Source organism: Bos javanicus, chromosome 27, assembly GCF_032452875.1.
Source record: "Bos javanicus breed banteng chromosome 27, ARS-OSU_banteng_1.0, whole genome shotgun sequence".
NCBI classification, from domain to species: Eukaryota; Metazoa; Chordata; class Mammalia; order Artiodactyla; family Bovidae; genus Bos; species Bos javanicus.
In genome coordinates this window covers 15,039,636-15,066,405 of record NC_083894.1, presented here as the reverse complement: position 1 = coordinate 15,066,405, position 26,770 = coordinate 15,039,636, and the positions used below count along the sequence as shown (strand labels likewise).

The 26,770-nt window shown below is 42.2% G+C and overlaps 1 protein-coding gene across 2 annotated transcripts; it reads left to right on the top strand.

Moving 5' to 3' along the window:
* Nucleotides 1-124: 124 nt before the first annotated feature.
* On the top strand, nt 125-22,981 carry CASP3 (caspase 3). 2 transcript variants are annotated; one of them, XM_061404170.1, is made up of 7 exons: nt 125-212; nt 12,475-12,543; nt 13,968-14,092; nt 18,293-18,421; nt 18,719-18,894; nt 19,238-19,358; nt 20,641-22,981. In XM_061404170.1, the coding sequence occupies exons 2-7, from the start codon at nt 12,485-12,487 to the stop codon at nt 20,862-20,864; spliced, it is 834 nt and encodes a 277-aa protein (XP_061260154.1). In that variant the 5' UTR covers nt 125-212; nt 12,475-12,484; the 3' UTR covers nt 20,865-22,981. The 2 variants fall into 2 exon arrangements, with proteins under 2 accessions (XP_061260154.1, XP_061260155.1); XM_061404171.1 differs by lacking the exon at nt 125-212 and adding an exon at nt 271-358.
* The last annotated feature ends 3,789 nt before the right edge of the window (nt 22,982-26,770 follow it).

The following is a 26,770-nucleotide window of genomic DNA, read 5'->3' as shown; positions in this document are numbered from 1 at the left end:
AGGGGGCGGGGTTCAAGGGCGGGCGGGGCCCGGGGAGGGGCGAGTCGGGGTCTGAAGGACGCGTCGGGGCTGAACTGAACCCTCAAAGCAGAGGGGTGGGCGATGGGCGGGTCCAGGGGCGGGGCCTGCTCTTAGGGTCAGCTCCTAGCGCGGCTACGGCGGAAGCAGACCAGGAGTGGAGTCCCGCAGAGCTGCAGCGTCGTAGCTGAACGGTGAGTGACGTGTTCCAGGTCCCTCGCCGTCGCGCCGTCAGTCCTGGGCTGGTTCCCTCCGCCACCACCCCCTGCCCCCAAGCCCAGCGCCTGCCCAGGGGACCTGCACCGGCCTGCAGCTACCCCGAGGAGGAGACAGGATGCAGGCACGATCCGGCGGCGGATCCTTTGTTTTGCCCCGACAGCGAGGGCGGGAACGAGCGCAGAAGCCCGCAGATGCAGAGACGTGGGGATGGGGCGGGAGACTGGAGGCCGGGCCGAGGGACGGTGATCCGGCTGCAGGAGCCGAGCCCCGGGGGACCGAGAATGAGCCGAGGATCTAGAGGCTGGATCGGGGGGTGGCGGGAGACCGGCCGGACAGCGGGAGGCTGGGGAGCGAAGACCTGGCCGTAGACGCCGAGCCCGGGGGACAGGTGGCCTGGCCGAGAATGGGGGTGGAGGGGGAGGGTCGGGAGACTTGATCGGAACGCTGAAGCCTGGTAGCAGGAGGCTTGACCCGGGTGGCTGAGTTGGGGGAGGAGAGGCGCGGGGAGGCCAGGCGGGAGCGCCGAGGCCGAGTGGTAGAGGTGGGATTCGGGAGAGGGAGGCAGAGGAAATCGCAGGCTGAAATTTGAACAGGAAAGGTGGTGAGGAAGATGAGCGCGGAGAGGAGATGGCCTGAGGGCAGGAGCCTGGCTGGCGCTGTTTCCGAGGCTTTGGCCCTCGGGGCTTATCCTCCCGTTTCTGGCGAGGGTTTGGTCTCTGCTGCCTTTGTCTAGATTTTTTTTTCAGGTTGAGATGGTGTGACTCTGCTTTTCAAAGAGCTGATTTCAAGTGCATGCGTGGTCAGTCGCTCAGTCCTGTCCAACTCTTTGCGACCCCATGGACTGTATAGCCCGCCAGGCTCCTCGATCTAGGGGATTCTCCAGGCAAGAATACTGGAGTGGGTTGCCATTTCCTCCTCCAAGGGATCTTCCCGACCCAGGGATGGAACCTGCCTCTCCTGCATTGGCAGGCGGATTCTTTACCACTTAGCCACCTGGGAAGTCCCAGTTTCAAGTGTTAAACTCCTGTTCATTTTCAGACCTGAAGGCTTACATGAATCCTAGCTCGTGCTGATGACTATTTTTCCTGGCCCAAATCCCTTAGGCTGTGAAATTCCGAGATCTCCTGCATCGCAGGCTCTTTAGACGTCTGAATCACTTAAGGAAGCCTATGTGAAATCCCCTCAGCCCAAGTTGAGTAAGAGTTCCTTAGTCACTCTTGTGTCCAGTGGGTCTGCTGTCAAACCTTACTTCCCAAGGCAGCAGCCTCTTTGCCAGTTCTCAGTATGTGGCTCCCATGCCAAAAAACTAGGAACCAACCTTCTCAGCTAACTCTCCTGACTCCTCCAGTTAGCGGCCAAGCCTCTCAGACCTCCTGAAATCCACTGGATTTGGCCTTTTCTCTCCATCTCAGATTCAAGCCACCCTAAGCGCTCACCTCGGAGAAGGCAATGGCACCCCACTCCAGTACTCTTGCCTGGAAAATCCCAGGGACGGAGGAGCCTGGTGGGCTGCCGTCTATGGGGTCACAGAGTCGGACACGACTGAAGCGACTTAGCAGCAGCAGCAGCAGCAAGCGCTCACCTGGCTATAGGAGCCTCCTCATTGGCCTCCATTATGTCTGTGTCCTCTGCCCCTCTCCAGCCGCTGAGGAATCTTACAGAGTAAAAATCTAGAATCTTACAGAATAAAAATCCAGAAAGAAGCTGTTCCTTTGCCCGAAGGATAAATCCAGTCCCTTAACGGTTAACAAAGTCAAGCACAGGTTGGCTCCTTGGTCCACTCTGCTGCCTTATTTGTCACATTCTGCACAGCCATGCTGATCTCAACAGCAACTATTCTTTTCCTCGAACAGTCTTGCATTCCCTCTCTCTTCCCATCACCACACCTTTCCTTGAGAAACTCCTATTGATGTTTATGTTCTGATTCAACACTTCAAGGTTAAGTCTTATCTATTCTGTATTCCTTTTGCATCCGCCTGGTCCTGAGAGGAAAGAGTCATATCCTTTGCAGCTGCTTTTTACATTCTCCTCTATTAGCTCCTAAGCAAATTCCACACGGAACTCTGGCTTGTTATCTTGTTCCTTGTCTTCCTTCATATCCAGGGCCTGGTACAAATGAATGCTTATACTACAATATCATGTCTTTTTTTTTTTTTTTTTAATAATTATGCCCTATCTAGAAAAAAAATAAATGTATTTTAAGGTTGAGTGAAGTCGCTCAGTCGTGTCTGACTCTTTGCAACCCCATGGATTGTAGCCTATCAGGCTCCTCGGTCCATGGGATTTTCCAGGCAAGAGTGCTGGAGTGGATTGCCATTTCTTTCTCCAGGGGATCTTCCCAACCCAGGAATCGAACCCGGGTCTCCCGAGTTGCAGGCAGACGCTTTACTGTTACTTAGCAAATTATGATTAAATGATGCATACTAGAAAGGGATGGTAGAGGTGAAATACAGGAGTTGCTCTAATAGTGTGTGTATGCGGGATAGTGCTAAGCAAGCTGCATAGACCTGCCTGTGTCAAAATTCACTCTGCCACTTTGAATATGTTAGAGTTATGTGATCTCTAAGAATGAAATGTAAAAACTTAAACCATCCCTACCCCAACCTGCTGTTTGAGCTTTGGTTTTGCTTTGCTCTTTTGCAGTGAAGGCTTTTGAAGGTTAAAATGTGTTTTAATGAATGAAGGAATGAACAGTTAGTTGGAGTGTAGCAATAAAACCTGTTCCCAGTAAGAAAGAAGAGAAACATTATATCTTTCACAATCCTGAAAAAAGAAGCCTAGCCTCCTTGCAGTACTCTTGCCTGGAAAATCCCATGGACAGAGGAGCCTGGTGGGCTGCCGTCTCTGGGGTCGCACAGAGTCGGACACGACTGAAGCGACGTAGTAGCAGCAGCAGCAGCAGCCTTCTTGCATTTTAAGAGACTGCAATCTGATAGAGGCAATTATAATTGATTTTAAGAGACTGACGTCTGATAGAGGCAATTACAATGCTTCTTCACTGTTTTGCTTTCACACCTAATTTAACACAACCTCCTACTGCTTCAGCCCCTTCTGATGCTAAAAACCCGGTCTTTCTGTAATGGCATTAGGTCAGTTCTGGTGCCTAGTATGAGTTCTTTAGGCTCTGCCTCAAAAATGGAACCACTGGTGTTTGGATCTACAAGATGTAGAGTACTTAGACTGTTAGCTACTGTTGTGTACACTTGTAACAAATCCAAATAAAATGGAGGGGGATAGGGACTTGGCTGTCATAGAACCTGAGGCCACTTCCCAAAGGCAACACTTTCCTACTTCATCCATAAATCAGGCAGCAGTTAATATACATACCTTGGAGGGTTATTATGAGGATAAAATGAGATAATGTCTGTGACAATGCTCTGTAAATCTCTATGTAATGTTATTAATTCTCCACCTATTTTGTTCTTCAAATTGCTTTTAGAGTATTTGCATTAGAGTAGTAAGATAAAGTTCCCCTGGTGGCTCAGTGGTAAAGGATCCACTTCCCAATGCAGGAGATACAGGTTAGTTCCCTGAGTCAGGAGGAGGAGATACAGGTTAGTTCCCTGGAGGAGGAAATGGCAGCCCACTGCAGTATTCTTGCCTGGACAATCCCATGGACAGAGGAGCCTGACTGGCTACAGTCCACAGAGTTGCAAAGAGTCAGACACAGCTGAGCATGCGCACATGATAAAGTTATCTCTTTTGTACTGTACATCAGCACCTGTCTTGTTGAGCCACTTTTGAATATAGTGAGCTTCGGGGCAGGTCACAAACAGGGATAGATCTTATTCTCCATTACTTCAAACACTCAGGGTTTATGACCCCTCCACACAGTTGGTGTTCAGTCAGTTGTTCCAGCGCAAATGAATGAACACTACTGACGCTGGCTTTTCGCAGTTTCAGACCTTCTCTGGCAGGTGGTTGTAAAACTGAATTGTTTCTACAGAGGAGTGATTCTCAGTGGGAGGGAGGAGGTCTTAGAGGTTATCTGTAATTTTTATAAAAGGCATCCCAGAGCCTTCATTCTAGGTTTATTTCATAAATACTTAGGTTGGCAAGGACTTCCCGTTTCTTCTTCTGCCCCGTCAGGGATACCATCTTAGGACAGGGCATCAGGTGAGGGGACACAGGCCCTTGGCACTCAGTAAGCATTGTGTCCATTCTGGCTTGTGGCTTCAAGTAGTGGGGAGCCCTCCTGTCTGTCTGCCTGGTGGTATGGGCCTTGCCAGAGAAAAGGAAAGAATGGTTTTGTTTGTGTGGCGCAACGGAACTACGTTTCTTCTGTATTTAACTTTACTTGCCATGTGTGACATTCTTCCTTTATTACAAAATAAATATTAACCATCTGACTTCACCAGGCCAAATGACAGTATCCAATTTGGTGATTCTTCCCAAAGAAATGCAGGGACCAGTTAGGAAATTATTTCAGTAAAAGCTCTAGGGCGTCACAGCGGAAATCTCCACTTATCCAAACTATTGTGAAAAAAAGAAAATCTTTTCTTTTTTTCTTTTCTCTTTCACTTACCAAATCTAGAAACGTAACTGCTTTTGAGATTTTTGTCCTCTCTCAGTTCAGTTCAGTTGGTCAGTCGTGGTCCGACTCTTTGCGACCCCATGGACTGCAGGACGCCAGGCCTCCCTGTCCATCACCAACTCCCGGAGTTTAGACAAATTCATATCCATTGAGTCTGTGATGCCATCTAACCATCTCATCTTCTTTCGTCCCCTTCTCCTCCTGCCTTCAGTCTTTCCCAGCATCAGGTCTTTTCAAATGAGTCAGTCCTTTGCATCAGGTGGCCAAAGTATTGGAGTTTTAGCTTCAGCATCAGTCTTTCAGCATTTGTCCTCTCTAGTTGGTAATAAATGTAATCCCAATGTTTTTCAAGTTCCTTGGCCAAAGAACCGGCCACCTATCTTGTCTGCAGGATCTGTAACTATATATGGAACGCCAGTTCTCCTGCACCATTGTACATGAAGGGACATGAGCATATGTAGATTTTGGTAGGGGGTGGCAAGGGTGGGGTGGGGAATGAAGGGGAGGTGGGTATCCTGGAACGAATCCTCCACAGATACTGAAGAAGGACTGAATAATCTCCCCAGAAATCATAGCAAAAAGGCTTCACCTTTTCTTTAGAGACAAGCAGAGATATAGAAAAAACTGCTCGATGCTTACTTAATATGAAAGTTATTCATATTTTGTAATTTTACTTTTAGAAGTAAATTACCCAGTGGCCCCCAAAACACCATAACCATCATTCCTGTTTTCTTCATGAATTAGAGAAAGTGTACTTCATACTATTTCATTGTCCCTGCAGTCAGTTCCTATATGTTATTTATGCTTTCTGTCTCAATATTTCTAGGTTATAGATTTGCTTCCTTCCTTGAAATTAGTGATAGCATTACTTCTCATAGGTAGTAGTAAGTCATGGAGAAGTGAGGGAAGCTGACAGATCCTAGTTAGGGCAGAGTCCTAAGTTACTTATCTGCTGTGAGCCTCAATCAGCTGAACTATGAAAAATGGAAATCACTCTGCCTCAAAGCATCGTTGGAAGGACCTTTAGCTTTCGAATCATCTGCCTATTATAGCTTCATTGGCAAGTGTCAACTGGATCTAGGAATTCAGAGACTTGATTATAAGAGTCAGGTTCCAGGCTGCCACCTAATAGCAACTGGTCTACCTTAGAACTTCCCTGGGACCCAAAATGTGTTCAGAAATTTACCATGAGCACCCTGAACTGATGGGAAGAATTATATACTCAGTACAGTAAGAAGCAGTTCATGTTAAATCCATTGCTATGCTGCAATCTATTTTTGTGTATTTTTCCTATTTATGTTTTGTCAGATGACAGTGTTCTAAGAACTGAAATTCCTTGTCATCATACAGGCCACTTTTCCCCCTTGGGGGACAATGTTTTTTATCCTTCTGAGATGAGATCACCACACCTAGAATAACTTATATTCAGCCAGGCATTCGCTAATGGAGATGAGATCATGCTGAGCTTAACCCTTTTGGTTCTGCAGAAACCAAAGCGCTGCTCCCAAGAGTGTGGATTAGATGCTTTCATGTGGGAAAAGCAGATGGTGACAGGCAGAAAGCAAATGTCTGATGTAGTGAGGGTTTTACTTACCATTATATAAATTTTCAATAGTCTATGAATAATAAAGGGAACAAAATAATACATTATAGTATTTGTTCCTGAGAAATCCTTATCAAATAGAAAAATCCTATTCTAAAAGAATTCAGGTGTTTTTTTTTTCTTTCAGCCATCAAATTCCTTATTGAAACAAAATTGTCTCTGATGTCTAATTTTGGAAATTATTAATTACAGTTACTTATATTAAGGATAATCTAGCTGAAACTTTTTTAACTTTGAAAAATGATTTGGTTAAAGAATGTTGATTAAATGTATGAAAAGGAAGTTATTACTTGAAAGTCACTTTATATTTAGATGAAATCTTAACCATGGTATGAACCAAGAAGCCAAACACAGTTGACCCTTGAACAACAGAGGGGACCCTCCCCACAGTTGAAAATCTGAGTGTATAATTTATAGCAGGCACTTCGTATCCACAGTTACACGTCTGTGGATGTCAGCCAACCTTGGATGGTGTAATGCTGTAGATTTGCTATTTTAAAAAATCCACGTGTAAGTGGACCTGTCCCATTCAAACCCCAGTTGTTCAAGAGACAACTGTATTTTAAAACTCTGGAAGGCTGGCCGCTATGTAAATCTAAACCTCCTATTACCAGTCACAAGGATAGAATTGCTTTATCCCAGAGCTTTATTGATGGCAAGAAATAAAAAATTGTTAGAAGCTAGTGTTTCAGTCCAATAATCACTGCGCTCTTTGCAGAAGTATTTGCTAAAGACCTTAAGGCCTTGATCACTGATGGAATGTAGCAGCATTTAGGGGTTCCTGAACGCATACAGTATACCCCACACTTGGCAAACTTATTCAGAGGGCCAGTTTGAGGGAAAACCCTGGAGCCAGAAAGACGCTGGCAGGAGCTCTGGGATCCCCTTCAGAAATGATCTTTATTAAGTCTTGTTTTCCCATTCCACTGTGTTTTCACTCCAGATTTTCTACAGGCTAGCTGGAAAGTCTTGAAATATAGATAATACTGTTCTATCATGGATTACAATATAATATCAATAAGCCATTTGTTATGTATCTGCCTACGTTTCCACACTTATTAGCTACCGTGTACTGTTCTCTCAATTAATCAGATTAACCAGAACTTTATTTTTCAACCATGGGTAGATAATTATTTTGACATGCACTGAGGCAAGTTGGCCTCCGTATTTCTGGTTCGAGGAAGTTTGAGATTTCTCTGTACCTAATAATACGTGTTTATTGTACGTATGGGAGAAAAAGAAAAAGACAGACTGGGATGTGGTCCACAGCAGTCAAGGAAGCGTTGTTGCTTTCAGAAGAGTGCGTGTTTTTGCATGTTCAGCTGCTCAGTCATGCTCAGCCCTTTGTGAACCTTTTGGACTGTAGCCTCCCAGGCTTCTCTGTCCATGGGATTTTCATACTAGCAACATACCCTTATTATTGCTTTTGAAACAGGGCTGAGAGTTGAAATTGGCTAGCACTGTACTCGGAGAAGGCAGTGGCACCCCACTCCAGTACTCTTGCCTGGAAAATCCCATGGATGGAGGAGCCTGGTAGGCTGTAGTCCATGGGGTCGCGAAGAGTCGGACACGACAGAGCGACTTCCCTTTCACTTTTCACTTTCATGCATTGGAGAAGGAAATGGCAACCCACTCCAGTGTTCTTGCTTGGAGAATCCCAGGGACGTGTACTGGTTGGTACAGTCCACCACTGTTAAAAGATATTATTTTATAAAATAATCGGTGTTACTATTGCCTAACTTTTAAAAAATGCAGATGTTACAGAAAAATAAACAAAAATATTGAAGAGTAATTAAGTTGCCAGTAATCCCATCACCCAGAGATAGTTACTGTTAAATAAACAGGTTAAAAGGTAAAGATGCTATATAACCAGTGTATTGGCTACATCGTGACTTCACTGTTTCTCTGTCCAAATTCTCAATATTTTGATGAGTAATGCATATCCTTCCCTTTCTCTCCTCTCCCTAATCTCTAGAGTAGGGTTACTAGAGGAAGTAGGGCCAACGAGAGGTTTTGTTTTAAACTGTGTTGAGCTGGAAATGTTTGCTTCCTTAGGCTCCATTCTTAGCAGTGTAAGTCTCCTAGAGCACACTTTAAGGCTTCTATTGAGACATGGCGAGACATGTTGTCCACATGTTCTCAGGAGGTAATACCAACTTGTGTCCCTTCCACTCATGTCTGGGAACGCCTGTCTCATACAGCTGTGCTAGATGTATGCATGGTTAGTTTTTGTATTACATGGTAAAATGCATGGATAAGTACACATGAAGGGATAGATAGACATTTGGGGTTTTTCTCTCAGTTTTCTAACGAGAGAGCAAGTGGATGTGATCGGACGAGGAGTGCCTCATCCTCCTTGCACTCGGGTTACTAGCCTTCATACTTTGTGCCACATAGTTTGTCTTCCTTGCACGACAGTGGATGAGCCCTCACCTGTTCTCATTGTTTAGTCGCCACGTCATGTCCAACTCTTTGTGACCCCATGGACTGCAGCACACCAGGCATCCTTGTCCTTCACTATCTCCCAGAGTTTGCTCAAACTCATGTCCATCAAGTCGGTGATGCCATCCAACCATCTCATCCTCTGTCGTCCCCTTCTCCTCCTGCCTTCAATCTTTCCCAGCATCGGGAAAGAGTTTTCCAATGAGTCGGCTTTTTGCATCAGGTGGCTAAAGGATTAGAGCTTCAGCCTCAGCATCAGTCCTTTCAAAGACTATTTAGGACTGGTCTCCTTTAGGATGGACTGGTTGGATCTCCTTGCAGTCCAAGGGACTCTCAAGAGTCTTCTCCAACACCACAGTTCAAAAGCGTTAATTCTTTGGCGCTCAGCTTTCTTTATAGTCCAACTCTCACATCCATACATGACTACTGGAAATAATAGCTTTGACTAGATGGACCTTTGTCAGCAAAGTGATGTCTCTGCTTTTTAATATGCTGTCCAGGATTGTCATAGGTATTCTTGTTCTTACCTTCAAGAACTTTGTTCTTTTTCTCCTCTTGCCTTATTAATTTCTCACTTTCTATGGGTGATTCTCATCAGCATAAAAGCATGCCTTAGATGGCTCGTCTTTAAAACCAAGGCAAACAAGAAGTGGCCTCTACTCCTGGTCCCACTTCGGCCATCATCCCCTCTTCTTGCCCCTTCACAGTAAAACTATGTTGATTTACTCATGTTGTGTTTCTTCATTTTTTCTTTTCCCATTGCCTCCTCAACCCACTGCAGCAACATTGATCCTTTTAAAGTAGAATTTTCAAAAGGTATAAAACTTGGATGCTGTGTAAATGTAAAATACATGTCAAATATCTTATTCAATTAACTGATAGTAGAACTAGTAGGATAAGACCAGTTCAAAGGAGACTTTAAACAACAAACACAGATGTAAATGGTTGGATACAATGAAATGAATTTGTTAGTAGAAGGGAAACTGGTTAATATCCTGTAGGACAGTAAAGTGTTATTTGAGAGGGTCATCTTTTCTGCAAGTTGCAAATTAGTTACATCATTTCAAGACAAAATTTATTTTCACTGCTGTCAATAAGAGTCATTTGCATGGCTTCCCTTTCCTGTGGCTTAACTTCCTATAAGTTGTAAAATAGCCTAGTCAGGGGGTCAGGCAAAAGAGGACACCCTGTACAAATGAACTTATCTACAAAACAGAGATGGAGTTACAGAGATGCAGAAAATGAAACTTATGGTTACCAGGGGGTAATAAGAAAAGGAGTACGTCAAGGCTGTATACTGTCACCCTGCTTATTTAACTTATATGCAGAGTACATCATGAGAAACACTGGACTGGAAGAAACACAAGCTGGAATCAAGATTGCCAGGAGAACTATCAATAACCTCAGATATGCAGATGACACCCCCTTATGGCAGAAAGTGAAGAGGAACTAAAAAGCCTCTTGATGAAAGTGAAAGAGGAGAGTGAAAAAGCTGGCTTAAAGCTCAACATTCAGAAAACAAAGATCATGGCATCTGGTCCCATCACTTCATGGGAAATAGACGGGGAAACAGTGGAAACAGTGTCAGACTTTATTTTTGGGGGCTCCAAAATCACTGCAGATGGTGACTGCAGCCATGAAATTAAAAGACGGTTACTCCTTGGAAGGAAAGTTATGACCAACCTAGATAGCATATTCAAAAGCAGAGACATTACTTTGCCAACAAAGGCCTGTCTAGTCAAAGCTATGGTTTTTCCAGTGGTCGTGTATGGATGTGAGAGTTGGACTGTGAAGAAGGCTGAGCACCAAAGAATTGATGCTTTTGAACTGTGGTGTTGGAGAAGACTCTTGAGAGTCCCTTGGACTGCAAGGAGATCCAACCAGTCCATTCTGAAGGAGATCAGCCCTGGGATTTCTTTGGAGGGAATGATGCTAAAGCTGAAACTCCAGTACTTTGGCCACCTCATGCGAAGAGTTGACTCATTGGAAAAGACTGATGCTGGGAGGGATTGGGGGCAGGAGGAGAAGGGGATGACAGAGGATGAGATGGCTGGATGGCATCACCGACTCGATGGACATGAGTTTGAGTGAACTCTGGGAGTTGGTGATGGACAGGGAGGCCTGGCGTGCTGCGGTTCATGGGGTCGCAAAGAGTCGGACACGACTGAGCAACTGAACTGAACCTGAAAATAATATCCAGTCATTTCTTTTGCCTATATCCAAGTCCTGGACAATTTTTCCTGACAACCTCTGCTCGCCCCATAACTTTCTTGCCTAAGCTAATGGTCTTCTGTCCTCATCTGAACTGAACTTTTAGTGAGATTTGTAATGATCAAATGCTCATTGAAAGACTTCTGCATACTTTGGTACACCCCAGTTACCTAATGTCCTCCCATTTCTTGTACCTCTCTTGAGTCTCTTGCTGGCTGTACTTCGTCTAGTAACCCTTTCATTGTCAGAGTGCCCCAGTATGACTCCAGCCTTGATCTCTCTCAGAGTTCCAGACTCTTAATTACCTATATCCACTGTTCAACTCTCATCCTAGACTCCATCCCTAGGAGGGAGTCCTATTGATGGGGTGTGTATTCTTTTAAGATTTCTGATTTTAGCATAAGAGTAAAGTTAAAAGTTCTGTTTAGATTGGAGTTTTGAGATAGGCAGGGCTTCTAGAGGCTTGAGAAAGGTTGTTGTCCCTGTTTTTCTATATTCTTTATTTAGGGAGGCAGACTGATGGTCATAGGAAGTACCTTTTGCTTTTGGAAAACCAGAGAAGACCTGGCAAAACTCCAGACAAATAGCGAGGGACTGGCTTCTTCCAAGGCAGCCAGGGGGAGAGGGAAGAAGAAGACCAACATCATTAGCTCTGTGGCTGCGGACAAAGTCATTTCATCACTAAGGGCTGGGTTTCCTGACTTTTTGGGTTGTTGGGAAGATATAAGATGCCTCGCACAGTACCTGCTGTGTAATAAATGCTCAGTACGTGGTAGCCGCTTTGACTAGAAGGACTCATTCACTGTGGAAGGTAAACAGAATTACCAGATGGAAGAATGGAAGCAGGAACTGTAGTTTTTACTTGCAGATTTCCTCAAGCCAGTCGACCACCTTAAATGAGAAAGTGGGGTTCTCGTGTCTAGTTTAAGAGTAAAGGTTTTGTGGAGGTTTGGAACTTCTGGCACTGAATCTCTTGGGAATCTAAGCATCATAAAATTGTGTTATGTGAGGTATACCATTGCTGTGGGAAGTTTTCAGGTTTTGTTTTTAACTGTGTTGAGCTGGAAGACAGTTCTTAACCAATGATGGGATCTGTTGAAGTAGAAAGAAGCTGCAATCTGTATCTTGATCTAGGGGAGCAGCCAAATGTAAAACTGTATCAGGCTGCACACTTATCTGTGCTCTGCGTGCATTTCATAACTCAATTAAAATGGAAAGAGAGAAAAGGGCTACATTGTGTGCACTTTAATAAAAGATTGTTGTTCTCAGGTTTGACTCAAAAAAGCCTTGCACGACAGGGGTGAAGCTGGGGGAGTGATGGTACTGCTAATGTGAAAATGTCCATATAGCACATTTATTTAGAGAAATAATCATTGGCATAATTAGTATAATGCCGTGATCTTAGAATGACTGATTTTGATTAACATCTATTTTCTTTCTATTCTAGTAAATAAAAAATGTCCATGGAGAACACTGAAAATTCAGTGGATTCAAAATCCATTAAAACTTCAGAGACGTGAGTATTTAAAAGGAATCTCATCCCAGCAAGGAGGGTGGGTGTGTGTAGTATGATACAGCAAACTCGGAGGAAGCAGAAAGAATTGGGGCTTTCAAACCGGAGAGGCCCAGATGACTTCTTACCACATGTGACAGCTGTGTGACTGTACACATGTTAAATTGTCCTCTCTGAATCTCCTTAAAATAAAACTTAGGTAGAATATGGGGAAGTTGGAGGGGGCCTGACCTGTGGTTGGAGACCCCTCCCTGGTAGTCGGATGACCCAGGAGAGGCAGATGCACCTTCTTGAATCTCTGCAGGATAAGAGGTTTGTGTTTTGGGGTGTTTTTTGGCCTCCTGTTTATGAGTTTTAAGGCTAAGGTAAAATGCAAGTTCTCAGTCTGGGGAATAATTGCCTGCTTATAGATTATCTTTCCCCCTTTTTTGTTTCCTTCCCAGTCTTCCTTTTTGGAATATTCTGCTTATTAATACTTCAATAGATGGAGAAAGGGAAAAGATAAAACTCAAAACACTCTTAATTTAATCCATGTCTGTTATTATCCCTCTGGGATCTCTTGTGGTACATTTAATTCTAAAAGTTTCTTTCTGAGGTATAGTATTATCATTCTGGACCACCTAGGGAATTATAAATTAATTTTAGTACTAAACAGTACTGTTATAGCAGAGCTATTACTAGATTACTAATAAAGATTTTTGCAGTATTTGTTTAGCAAAAGAATTTGCCTAAAAATTAAACTATTGAAATGCAATCTCATCTTGGAGGTAAGATTGGTGTTTTTCTTTTGTCTTTTTTAAAACCCTTTTAAAGTGATTTACACATTCCCTACCTTTTCCTATCATACAGAATATAATTTACTACTTTAGTCTTTTTCCAACAATTTTTTTTTTAATTGCATATAATGTGAAATACTCCTAGGCTGAGTGTATGGGATACATGAACAATAGGTATCAGTGTTTGGTTGTTGTTTCCTGATTCCTGGCCAGGTCAGGGGTCAGGCTTGTAGACTGTTCTGATCAAGTTTTATTGAAAAATAGCCACCCCCATTTATATACATACTGTCCTGGGCCACTTCCACCAGCTGGATGAAGTGGCTAAGTATAACATGTATTTAAGGAAATTTTAATAAAATGTAAAGGAAAACAATATAGAAATTAAAAGCGTGAACCCTGTAGTTCAACAGATGCTTTCAGTCTTGTGTCTTACACAGTGTCTGCATAACTGTTAGCCTCATAGTAATCACTTCCTTATCTGTGAAGTGGGTTTTTGTGAAATTTTAGGGAGGAGAAGCCTGTTGCATACAACCTGGCACATTATATTCAACAAATGTCAACTGTTCTTATGTGTTAGAGAAGTTTGTGTTCATGCGAATAGCAGCATTGGTCACTTCTCTCTCCGTAAACCGTTGTCTGATTTCCAAACAGAAAGATCTTACATGGAAGCAAATCAATGGACTCTGGAATATCCTTGGAAGAGAGTTACAAAATGGATTATCCTGAAATGGGTTTATGTATAATAATCAATAATAAGAACTTCCACGAAAATACTGGTATGTGTCGTGACAGTTTTTAAACCTTTACAAGTATTTGTACCGTTTATATTTGGTATAGTATAAAAAAACAGAATTCATGTTATTAGTTAGTAAACTAATGACATAGAATAGCCATGAAGTAAAAACAGAGCCAGGATCCTACGAGTCCTTCAATTCAACAGGAACTCTTAAACTTTCTTTGTATGATCAAGATCTCTCCCTCTTCTATCTGTATGTCAACCTCTTCTGCCCTGACTTCTCTCTATTTTCCTTTTTGGCTGTGCTGTGTCTTCATTGCAGCATTAGGGCTTTCTCTGGTTGCGACTAGCAGGGGCTACTCTCTGGTTGCAGTGCACAAGCTGTAGAGCCTGCGGGCTTCAGTAGTTACAGCCCCAGGGGCTTAGCTGCCCCGTGATACGTGGGATCTTTCCAACCAGGGATTGAACCCGTGTGCCCTGCACCAGCAGGCAAATTCTTAGCCACTAGACCACCGGGGAGGCGGCAGGGGGTGAAGGAAATGGCAGCCCGCTCCAGTATTCTTGCCTAGAGAATTCCGTGGACAGAGGAGCCTGGAGGGCTGCTGTCCCTAGGGTCACACAGAGTTGGACACAACTGAAGCGACTTAGCATGCAAGCATGCATTAGAGAAGGAAATGGCAACCTACTCCAGGATTCTTGCCTGGAGAATCCCAGGGACAGAGGAGCCTGGTGGCCTGCTGTCTGTGGGGTTGCACAGAGTCGAATATGACTGAAGCGACTTAGCAGCAGCAGTCCACCAGGGAAGTCCCAGGCCTGACTTCTGTGCAACCCTTGCTTTATCTTCCTGCTCCCTCTTTCATGTTAATGGAAGGATCTCACCAGACAGTAAGGAGAAGTATTTTTCCTTTCCAGGAACTGCACAAGGCACCTCACAGAAATCTTATTTAATTCTTCTAGCAACCATGAAAAGTAACCGCCATTAGTTACCGAAAGGTGAAAAGCCCTTGCACAGAGGAGTCCCACAGACGATTTAGTAGCTGGACCTCTCGGCCTTGGCGTGCCCGACCCTAGCCCGAGCTGGGAATCCACCTCTGTATCACTTCACCTCCTGGGCCTTCGTTTGTTCCGTTGACTTTGTCTTCTTCCCCTGAAAAGAAGACAGACTCCCCACCTTAAAGAGACCTTATCTTTTTTAATCCTGCTGCCCCCTAAGCTTTGATCTGATTTTTGTCTCCTTCCCTAAGTCTTGACAACGGATGTTCTAAACTTGGCCTCTTCTTCCCATCGCCTCGACCACTCTATAGAAATTGCTCTTAGGGTCACAATAGCCTGATCGCCAGATCCATGTCTCAGTCCCTGTACATGTCTGGCTTGAATCTAATAACATATTTCAGATGTTTTTTTCTTTTTTTTTTAATAGTATATGAAAAATAAAATCCCTCATGATCCTAAAAAAGCTAATTAACATCCTACCATATTACTTATAATTTTTCCTTAACAGTTTCTTGCAAAGTTAAATTTTATCCATAACATGTAAGCAATATTGTATCCTGCTTATTCCATTTAATGTAATATAAGTGTTTTTTGTGTTGTATAATTTTCATATCTGCTATTGTAATGATTATATAATATCCCATTCCTGAAATAGAGTGTTCACTTGACTTGCATAATTTACCGTATAAATCAACACTTTGGCTGTTCCTTCATTTTTTCACTTTTAAATTGGTACCGTGATTAACTCTGAATTGGCATATTAATCATATTAGAATTTTAATTAAAGAAATTAGAATCTCCTGATTCACTTTAGGAGGCTATCTATCATAATGCTGGTGAAAAGGGAAAAAAGCGAAATTACACTGGGAGATAAGCAGGATTGGGTGTTAGATTCATTATAAGGAATGAGGAAAGCATAGTTGAAAATGAGTGTCTAAAACTAGCCCGTTTGTATTGCTTTTGGCTCTAAGTTGAGAGACCACCTTCAACCTTAGGTATTCTGCCTCGCGTTGCTAATTATAATGCCCTCTTCCCATAGAATTTTACGTTGTTGAACTTATTGGGGTTTTGTTTTCTTCTTCCAGTTTTACTGAGATGTCATTGACACACAGCACTGCATAAATTTAAGGTGTGTGGCATGACGGGACTTCCATGCATCATGAAACGATGACCATAATAAGCTTAGCGAACAGCCATCATCTCGTATAGATATAAAACTAAAGAAATAGAAAAAAGCCTTTTTCCTTGTGATAAGAACTTTTAGGATTTACTCTCTCAACAATTTTCATGTATAACATACAGCATTGTTAGTTATGTTTATAGTGTGTACATTACAGCCCAAGTTTCCCAGGCAGCTCAGTAGTAGTTAATCCACCTGCCAATGCAGGAGACATGGGTTTGATCCCTGCGTCAGAGAGATGCCCTGGAGAAGGAAATGGCAACCCACTCTGGTATTCTTGCCTGGAGAATCCCATGGACAGGGAAGCCTGGCAGGTTACAGTCCATGGGATCACAACACAACTAAACAACAGCCTGAGTACTTACTTACCTTTAAAGGGGGTGGGGCATGTTGTTCTACTCTCTCCCCAAAATACCTTGGCCCATAGTCTGACTTAACCTTTACAGTGAGCTCCTTTTCTGCTTTGAAATGTGAAGGTCGGGTTCTCAAACCCATCTCTGACAGCCTGGTGTCTTCTGTTCAACTATTAAGTGGCTCACACACCAGGGCCAGAATTTAATTGCTTTGTCACACAAGTGCACGGTGTTCCCTTTTCCGATGTCAAAACCTTGATGAGCTTACTTCTAATTTTGTAAAAATAATATATGGCGATAAGTTTCAGAAATTACAGATTAGCAAAAGAAACAAATTTAAATCATTCATAATCACACCAGAGACAATCAACAATAATTTGGAGCTGGAAACATCTAGTTTTGTTTTTTATTTTTTTTTTTTTATTCATATGTGTTCAGTTCAGTTCAGTTGCTCAGTTGTGTCCGACTCTTTGCGACCCCATGAATCGCAGCACGCCAGGCCTCCCTGTCCATCACCAACTCCCAGAGTTCACTCAGACTCACGTCCATCGAGTCAGTGATGCCATCCAGCCATCTCATCTTCTGTCGTCCCCTTCTCCTCCTGCCACCGATCTCTCCCAGCATCAGTCTTTTCCAATGAGTCAACTCTTCACATGAGGTGGCCAAAGTACTGGAGTTTCAGCTTTAGCATCATTCCTTCCAAAGAAATCCCAGGGCTGATCTCCTTCAGAATGGACTGGTTGGATCTCCTTGCAGTCCAAGGGACTCTCAAGAGTCTTCTCCAACACCACAGTTCAAAAGCATGGGTACCTTCCCCCTACTACGCCTAACACTTTAGATTTTTAAGTCTGAGGGCATTGTTCAGTCAGTCCATACATGCATGTGGAAGGCGCTTTAAGGGGTGAGGAAAGCCCAGGACTACTGGGTACAGGCCACACAGCAGCTGCAGAGCCTTGTTCGAGTTCTCCTGGACTCTTCTGTGCTGTGGGTCCCACACCTCTGCAAATGAAGCCAGTCGTGATCATGGTTTCATGGTGGTCGGAAGGCTTAGAGGCTTTTGAACAGTATTAATGTGGCCTAGTGGTTTGTGGGGGTTTTTTTGTTTCCCTCGAAAAGATATGATGAAACTAATGATGTATCTTAGAACTGTTGAAAACTTAGAATCAAAGAAATAGTTCCTCTGAGTGTGTGAGGTATGTGTTGATACATATGTCTGTGTATGGTGATGTGTATGTTTGTCAATGTTTATGTGTGTGTGTATAATTTTTTCTTAAAAGTAGGATCCTTTTATTTTCTACTCTTTTTTTTATTTTAATAACAGTGACCATTTTTTTTATTTTAATAACAGTGACCATTTTCCTATGGCAAAATTTTGTCTATAAAATTTCAGTGGCAACATAGGATCCCGTATTATAAATGAATTGTAATTTATTTAACCAAACCTCTCTTTTTAGGCATTTAAGTCATTTGTTTATCACTGTCTAAGCAGCTGTGAAAAACATCTTTGTGACTGTAACACAGATAGCAGATTATATCATGAAGTGTCTTGTATGCGAAGAAATAAGAGACTTAGTGTCACCACTGTCAGAATATTGAATTTTCTTAGCATTTGAAAGGAAGAGTTTCTTGTGGATTGTGTGGATCCCTGAATAGTTCATTTCAAAGCAGTTTATCTTTTTTTTTTCATGCAATTAAAAGTAACTTTCTGTTCAAGGCATGGCCTGTCGATCTGGTACAGACGTGGATGCAGCAAACCTCAGGGAAACATTCATGAACTTGAAATACGAAGTCAGGATTAAAAATGATCTTACATGTAAAGAAATGTTGGAATTAATGAGCAACGGTAAGAAATAATGAAAAGAATGACCTTCATTGTCCAATGTATATACAGTCTAGCTATAACCTGTATGAAAGTAAAGCATGAGAACTGTGGAACTAAACTGTACACAGTCCTACTCTGCACACTTCATGTAAGTAAAACAAGTTATTCATACCGACTCCCCAGAGTAGTCTGAGATGTGTTGCGCTGCCCCAAGCTGTTTGTTCGGTTCTCAGATTTCTTCATCTTACTCCCATACAGTACATATAAAATTGTTGAATAAAATTGCATTGGTTTTTTTGTCTGTAAATGTTTTTCCAGTTTCTAAAGAAGACCATAGCAAAAGGAGCAGTTTTATTTGCGTGCTTCTAAGCCATGGTGAAGAAGGAATCATTTTTGGAACCAATGGACCCGTCAATTTGAAAAAATTAGCAAGTTTCTTCAGAGGGGACTATTGCAGAAGTCTGACTGGAAAACCCAAACTTTTCATTATTCAGGTAATAGATAACAGAGCGATTTGGTTATTGAGGCTTCTTTAGGGATTAATTTACTTCATTGTGGATTATCCAAAGGATTTTTAATTTTTTTCTTCCTTGAAGCTACTAAACTATTGCTACTTTTTTATTTATTTAAACCACCACTTAGGAGACATAGCATAAATTTTAATTTTTAGACTTCTAGCAAAATGGTTCTGAATAATTCACATCAGTTTTTACAGAGCCTTTGCATTTCTTGGGAATAAGTTATGCATTTATGCATGTACATACATTTTTTCCCCCAATAAAAGTTTCTTTTCTTTTTTTCTAATTTTTAAATAGGTGTTTATTTTCTAACCTCTAGGCCTGCCGAGGCACAGAACTGGACTGTGGTATTGAGACAGACAGTGGTGCTGAGGATGACATGGCCTGTCAGAAAATACCAGTTGAGGCAGACTTCTTGTATGCATATTCTACAGCACCTGGTAAGAAACTTACAAATACTGAAATAGGCAGATTTTAAACACTGAAGAGTGTGTTCCAAAGGCTATAGGGATTTTGATATCCATAAAAAGCCATTGTGTCTTATTTTAGGGTACCCTAACCACAGAGAAGTCTCAAAAAGTTGTCTTTAGCCCAGTTTGGCTAGAAAATGTGCCCGTGTAAGAAAGCACACTTACACAGTATCATTCATGAACTTGATACCACATGGAATCCATATTATAATACAGGCCAAGTCAGAGCTTCGCCCATTTCCTGAAATAGGAGAGAGGTGTGTTTTCCGGGAATTCGTTGGGAGCTAGGAAACTGAAAGGATAAACGTGAATAGCATATGAGTGGGTAGAAGTGGAATGAGAGAAAATAAGGTTAAAAATGATTTATGGCTAGGTTATCAACCTCCACTTTGTCTGTGGTTGTATTACACGTTATGTGCGTGTGTGCTTGTCATCATATAAATTAATATATATTGATCATGTACTTGTTTACACGTACAATTAACTCAGGGTGTGTTTGGAAGGTTAGGAAATACTGGGCAAGTGTAAACAGTATAAATATAGTCGATATGATTTATTTTAACCTCCAGGCATCTTTCCAGTTCAGATTAAAAGCAATGGATCCAGGGACTTCCCTGTAGTCCAGTGGTTAAGACTTGGTGCTGTCACTACTGTGGACCTGGGTTCCACTCCCCGGTCCAGGAATTAGGTCCCCCAAGCCACTCAGCGTGGCCAAAAACACAGCAATGAATCCACTAGTTTATCTGGGAAAAGAATGATAAATACACTATTTCCCCTTTTGGACTTTTGAATATGCTATAATGTGTTCATTATACTCTATTCTGATGCCCCGTAGACAAATTTAAGACCCTCAAATGTGTGTGCGTACATAAGCAGGTTATTGGATGAGCCAATCATCTCACTGCAACACCACGCTACTTACAATGATCCTTTTTTATTTCTTTGCTTTTGCATTTTCTGCCTATAAACCGGTTCTTCCCTATTAGAAGGGAAGCCCAGGAAGTAGAATTCTCACTCAGTGGTGCAGTTAGCCTGCAATTGTTTTCCTTGTCAAAAGCAGAGGCATATAGACAACACCTGCTTGGTTTTTGTTTTGTTTTCCCCTGGAACCAAAGTTATGGTCTATTTTTCTTTTATGGCTAATAATACCTATGCATGTTTATGTTGTTTTTACCTTCGTGAATATGTCACAATTGATTAAATCAGCTGACATCAACTATCTGTGATATTTTGGTTATGTTTTGCCCTATAGGTTACTTTTCCTGGCGAAATGCAAAGAACGGATCCTGGTTCATCCAGGCTCTTTGTGAGATGCTGAAAAAGTACGCTCACAGCCTCGAGCTCATGCACATTCTTACTCGGGTTAACCGAAAGGTAGCAATAGAATATGAGTCCTTTTCTACCGATTCTGCTTTTCATGCAAAGAAACAGATTCCTTGTATTATGTCTATGCTCACAAAAGAACTGTATTTCTAATCACTGAAGACATGGATGATTTTTGATTTTAACTTGTATGCCAAGTGAGCAAATGGTGTAACTGGTACTATATTTTCCTCTTACCTCTAAATCTAACCTAATGACCCAGGTGATAACTTTGAAACAAGCCGCCTTCCTAGCAATAGAACTACTGTGCAGCTACCTCAAACACAATTGGGTAGTTGAGATTGAGTTTAACGAAGATGAAATAAAAATGGATTGTGGAAATCATTATGAGAAGAAAATGACTGTAAATTAGCACTTCTCTTAATTACCAAGATTTAGTGCCGATGCTATGCTACACATTTGCAAGCAATGAGGGAAAAAGTTAAACACTGCAGTAGTGTATTTCAGTGATGTGGGTATGCCACTGTATCAGGGAACATGTTATGGTTTTTGTCAAACAACAGCAATGACGATATGGAATGATGTATCCTAGAACTTGGTGGTCCATACATGTGGTCTAAGACCTGAAGACCTTGATCTTAAGACAATGGTATTTTTACATCACCTATTTGAGCTCATGGTTTTGTGATGTTTGTGCTGAGCATGTCTTTGTTGTTTAAAAAAATCATGTTTTAGCACTGAAAAAGAACTAAATGTTTTACTTGGGAAGGTGTGAGAAAACTAAATTGACCCTTGAGGGTAAATGCAGCAATATAAAGGGAGACGGGTTGAGGACAATAAGGTGCTGAAATGCAACTCTTCCACCAGCTGCCGGGTCTCGCATACCTGCAGAATATCTATAGGGCTCTTCTGTCAAAACCTCAGACTTCAATCACACTGATAAGAGCGTGAACTGAAGAAATTCTATAGGGACACACTAAAACACAACTTAAATACAGTGAGGTATAAGGAAGAAACAGTCAGTCAGTCAGTTGGGCACTCCGTAATTAGAAGATGGTTTGAGCCTGACCAGGGACACTGCGCAGCCTCTGTGTGGTGGGGTCAGAGCCATAGATTATGGCTTCAGGAAAAAGAATGCGGGCTAGATTCTTCACAGCTACGGGTGTGTGTGGAAGATGCTCCCAAGGCAAGAAGCTCCAACAAAGTGAATCAAATTAAACTTCTGAAATGGAAATTTTCCAAAGACGGTAAGAGTAATCATAAAAATCCTAGCCCTCTAATTTTTGTTTTATTTCAAATGATGGCTGTTAATTGGATGTTAAAGCGAATTCTTATCCGCCTTTCTGCAGATAGCCCATTTTATAAAATAGACTTGATATCACTACCACTGAATATCAGTCTACTTCTTACTTGACGCTTGGGGGGAGGAGGTCTACAGTTTTCAGCTTATCAGGAATTGTGTAAATTAATGCTTACATACCTAAATATGGCTTAGAAGAGGCTCTGAGTGTTTGGGGAAAACACTAAGGTTTCTCTTTCCCCTTCATGGTTAACAAGGTCTCAATCACCTTTGCTGTGCGTGGGCATGCATGTGCCCAAGTGTGACCACTGAACTTTGTCCAGGAGCTACAGTTCTCCCAAAGAACAAGTCGTGTACTCATTCCAGAACGTCCCTTTCTGCCATCCCTGAATGTCAGCCCATAAAAGCAATTTCATTAGCATTTCCTCATTTTCCAGTATAAGCAGTGAGTGTGGCCTAATGGTCTGGACCCTCATCCATCCTTTGCAGAAGATGGAAAAAAAAAATCATAGCACTCTTAGCAGTAAAATTTTCGCGCATGTTAACTTTTATTCTGTTGATGTTTACAATCAAGGAAGAATGATACAGTTATGATCGTGTACTTTTCTCTGAAATGAAAGAACCAGGGTGCCCAGGACTTTAGCAGTCATCCAGTCTTTCCTGCTTTGGTGCCCAGGGAAACTGAAGGCCAGAGATGGGACACAGACGGGGGAGGCTCTGGGCCTGGTTGCTCAGGAGGCGCTGAACCTTCTGCATCTCTGTAACCCACTGGTTCCCGTGAGCTTTCTTGTGCTAAACAAAGGCGCTCACATTTATAAATGAAAGCTCTTTGTTTTGATTGTGTCTGTAACTTTTTCTGAGTAAATGAAGCATGCTATGGAATCAGAAGGTATCTTCCTATGTGACAATTTTGTAAAAAGTTTGTTATTATGCATTTCTATTTCCAAATACAAATTTTAATTTAAAATGACCAGTGCGTTCAAGTTTCTGTTATTGTTCTGATGTGCTGCTAATTGAAGTTAAAATATATTCTTAACCAAGAGCTTGATTTGGGAGGACCAACGATGATGTGGCGGGACCGTTTAATCAAACACTTTGAGATGGTGGTAAATTACCAAATAGGGTAAAGGAGCCTTCCTGTTCCCTCTAGGGCCCTCTCAGAAGGCCCTATTTTCTAAAATTACATGATGCCAGGAAGGATACTAAGTTCTCACAAACCACAGCCCCTAAATATGACCACATTTTTGTTTGTTTCCTTGCTTTGAGGAATGGGGAGTAGCAGAGTATAAAGGCTATCGCTGAAATTAATCATTTCCACCCATAAATTGTTAACAGGGCTAATGGGGGAGGAATAAAGCACTGATGTTCCCCAATGGTCAGCTCTGGGAGAGGTGTTATAAGAAGGGAAGAATTTTCCTCTTTATTTTACATACTTAACAAAGGAATGTAAGTGAAAACCTGAGTGGTTTGCATTTCTTCTAATATTTCTGTAGTAAACCTACATTACTTTTAAGTCAGAAAACTGAAATTCTAATTGGGAATAACGATTCCTATTTCCAAGGAGTGGAGGGCAGCAGGAATAACTCCTTTAAGGCTATTGCAGGAACTTCCCTGGTGGCGTGGTGGCCAAGACCGTGCTAGCAGTGCAGAAGGCTGAGGTTCAGTCCCTGGTTGGGGAGCTAGGTCCTGTGTGCTGCAGATTACTTTTTTAAGAAAGACTCTGTTAAAGCTGTAGTTTTGTAGTACATTGACAGTTGAGCCCGTTCTTTGTGGTCGTTTAGTGACTAAGAAGGCGATGGCACCCCACTCCAGTACTCTTGCCTGGAAAAATCCCATGGACGGAGGAACCTGGCAGGCTGCAGTCCATGGGGTCTCGAAGAGTCAGACACAACTGAGCGACTTCACTTTCACTTTTCACTTTCATGCATTGGAGAAGGAAATGGCAACCCACTCCAGTGTTCTTGCCTGGAGAATCCCAGGGACGGGGGGGGCCTCATGGGCTGCCATCAGTGGGATCGCACGGAGTCGGACATGACTGAAGCAACTTAGCAGCAGCAGCAGTGACTAAGTCATGTCCACCTGTTTTGCAATCCTATGGGCGATGGCCCACCAGGCTCCTCTGTCAGTGGAATTTCCTAGGCAAGAACACTGGAGTGCATTGCCATTTCCTTCTCTGGGGAATCTTCCCCACCGACCCAGGGATCAAACCCGCATCTCCTGAATTGGCAGGCCAATGCTTTACCACTGAGCCACCAGGGAAGCCCTGAGCCCTTCCTAATCTCTGCTAAATAAAAAAGACTAAAAAGAAAAAGACCAAGAACCCGATAGAAAAATGAACCAAGGGCAGTGAACGGACCGTTCACAGAAAAAGAAAGACCAAATATCCTTTACACCTCAGAGGAAGAGATTTATCATCTTAATAAGAGAAATGCAAATTAAACTAAGGTATCATTCATCGCCTGTGAGAGTGACAAAAATCCTCAAGTTTGATAACACTATGTTGGCTGAGCTGTGGGGAAATGTATTCTCCCGCTGGTAAGAGTGCAAAATGTTGGGGGTAGAATCCAGCAATAGCTGTCCAATCATTTACTCTTGAAGTAGCAAGCGCAGGTCTTGAAATTCAAACTAACCTGTCCACGTATAAAAGTATATACACAATTCTTCATTGCAGCATTGTTTTAATGGTACAAAATGGCAGCAACCCAACTGTAAAAAAGATATATCCACACAGTGGAACACAATTTGCTATAAAACAGAATGAGGAGAATCCTCTTAAACTGGTAGGCAAGGATCAGCATGCATGAAGAGGTGGGAAAGAACAAAACACAGAACACTATAGACAGTGGGGTGTAGTTAGTATAAAAGAAGAATAGGGGTGGGAGGGTATAAGAATATGCATAAAGTGAGGAATGGATAAAGAAGATGTATAATGTACGTACACACACACACACACACACACACACACACACACAATGGAATATTACTCGGCTGTTAAAAAGTGAAATGCCATTTGCAGCAATGTGGATAGACCTAGAGATTGTCATGCTGAGTGAAGTAAGAGAAACAGAAATTGTGAGTGACATCCCGAATACGCGGAACCTAAAAAGAAATGATACAGTGAGCATATTTACAAATAAAAACAGACTTAGAGAACCAACTTTGAGTTGCCTGAGGGGAAAGGTCGGGGGAAGAGATAGTTTTGGGTGGACATGTACACACTGCTGTACTTAAAACGGATAACCAACAAGGACCTACTTTATAGCACAGGGAGTCCGCTCTGTTATGTGGCCGCAGGGATGGAAGGGGATTTTGGAGGAGAATATGGATACATGTATATGAATGGCTGATCCACCCTTTGCTGTCCACTTGAAACTATCACATTTTTAATTGGCTATACTCCAATATAAAATTTTAAAAATTCTTAAAAAGACTATGCATAAAGTAGCACCAGAAGGATAAAGGAAACTAATACAAATGAAAGTGGTGGATGGGGGCAGGGGCGGAAGTGAGGTTTCTCACCTGTTTCCTTTTCTATATCATTTTGACATTTTTGTTGTTGTTCAGTCATTAAGGTGTGTCTGACTCTTTGCTACCCCATGGACTGCAGCACGCCAGGCTTCCCTGTCCTTCACTATCTCCCAGAGTTTGCTCAAACTCATGTCCATTGAGTCAGTGATGCCATCCAACCATCTCATACTCTGTCACCCCCTTCTCCTGCCTTCAATCTTTCTCAGCATCAGGGCCTTTTCCATTGAATCAGCTCTTCATATCAGGTGGCCAAAAATATTGGAATTTCAGCTTCAGCATCAATCTTTCCAATGAATATTCAAGGTTGATTTCCTTTAGGATTGACTGGCTTGATCTCCTTGCTGTCCAAGGGACTCTCAAGAGTCTACTCCAGCATCACAGTTCAAAAGCATCAATTCTTACAGTTTTGAACATGTCAATATATTTCCTGGTTTAAAAAAATGGGAATAAACTAAGAATAGGTGGGAATGGCACAAAACTATTTCAGGAATGAGAACGTGGATCAGTACAGGGGGTAGGGGTGGAGAGGGCATCATAACTGTGCAATAGCCACATTCCAGGATTTTGTACAGCTTGTTTATTTTCTTCTTTGACTCAGCATCTGTACATACGCGTTGAGAAGTCATAACACACTTGATATTAGAACTTGAGCCTAAAGTCTCAGCATCAATTTTTTATAGCTCAAAGAGGAATCTAGACAATTCCTATGTATTTTCTAACTTATTCTCTAGGTGTTCCATCCTTACCCTTTGCAATATGATTATAATAAACTATCACATGATGAGGCAGGCCAACAAATATCTACCAAAGGATTTTTGTGCCCAGAACATCTACCATCTGCCACATTGTTAATGAAAAGAACTGAGGAACTGATATGTTTAGAGATGTTCAGAAAAAGCAAGCACCTCACTCCCAAGAAAATGTTTTTCCAAATTTAAAGTTGGTGCAAAAGCTTTAAGTAGCACGTTTGAGCTAAAGAGCCAATGTCTGATCTACCTCTTATGCTTTGGTTTTAAGTGACTTGAATGTCAGCTTGGGGACCTAAACACCCTCATATACAGTTCCCCAAGAGGGAAGAATGTTTGGCCAAAGTATTGAAAGCTGATTCACTGATTTTACTGAAATATTTCCAAAGACTCGTTAATTTTTTAAAAGTCAACCTGGCTGTGTTAGGTCTCAGTTACCCTGTGGCATGTGGAATCTTTGTTCCTGGGTGGGATCTTAGTTCCCT

Bases quoted from the DNA above. Each gene is read 5' to 3' on its own strand.
- CASP3 (XM_061404170.1), top strand. From the start codon at position 12,485: ATGTCCATGGAGAACACTGAAAATTCAGTGGATTCAAAATCCATTAAA. The intron at 14,093-18,292 runs GTATGTGTCGTG...TTTCTGTTCAAG, and splicing joins GAACTTCCACGAAAATACTG to GCATGGCCTGTCGATCTGGT. The intron at 19,359-20,640 runs GTAAGAAACTTA...TTTGCCCTATAG, and splicing joins TGCATATTCTACAGCACCTG to GTTACTTTTCCTGGCGAAAT.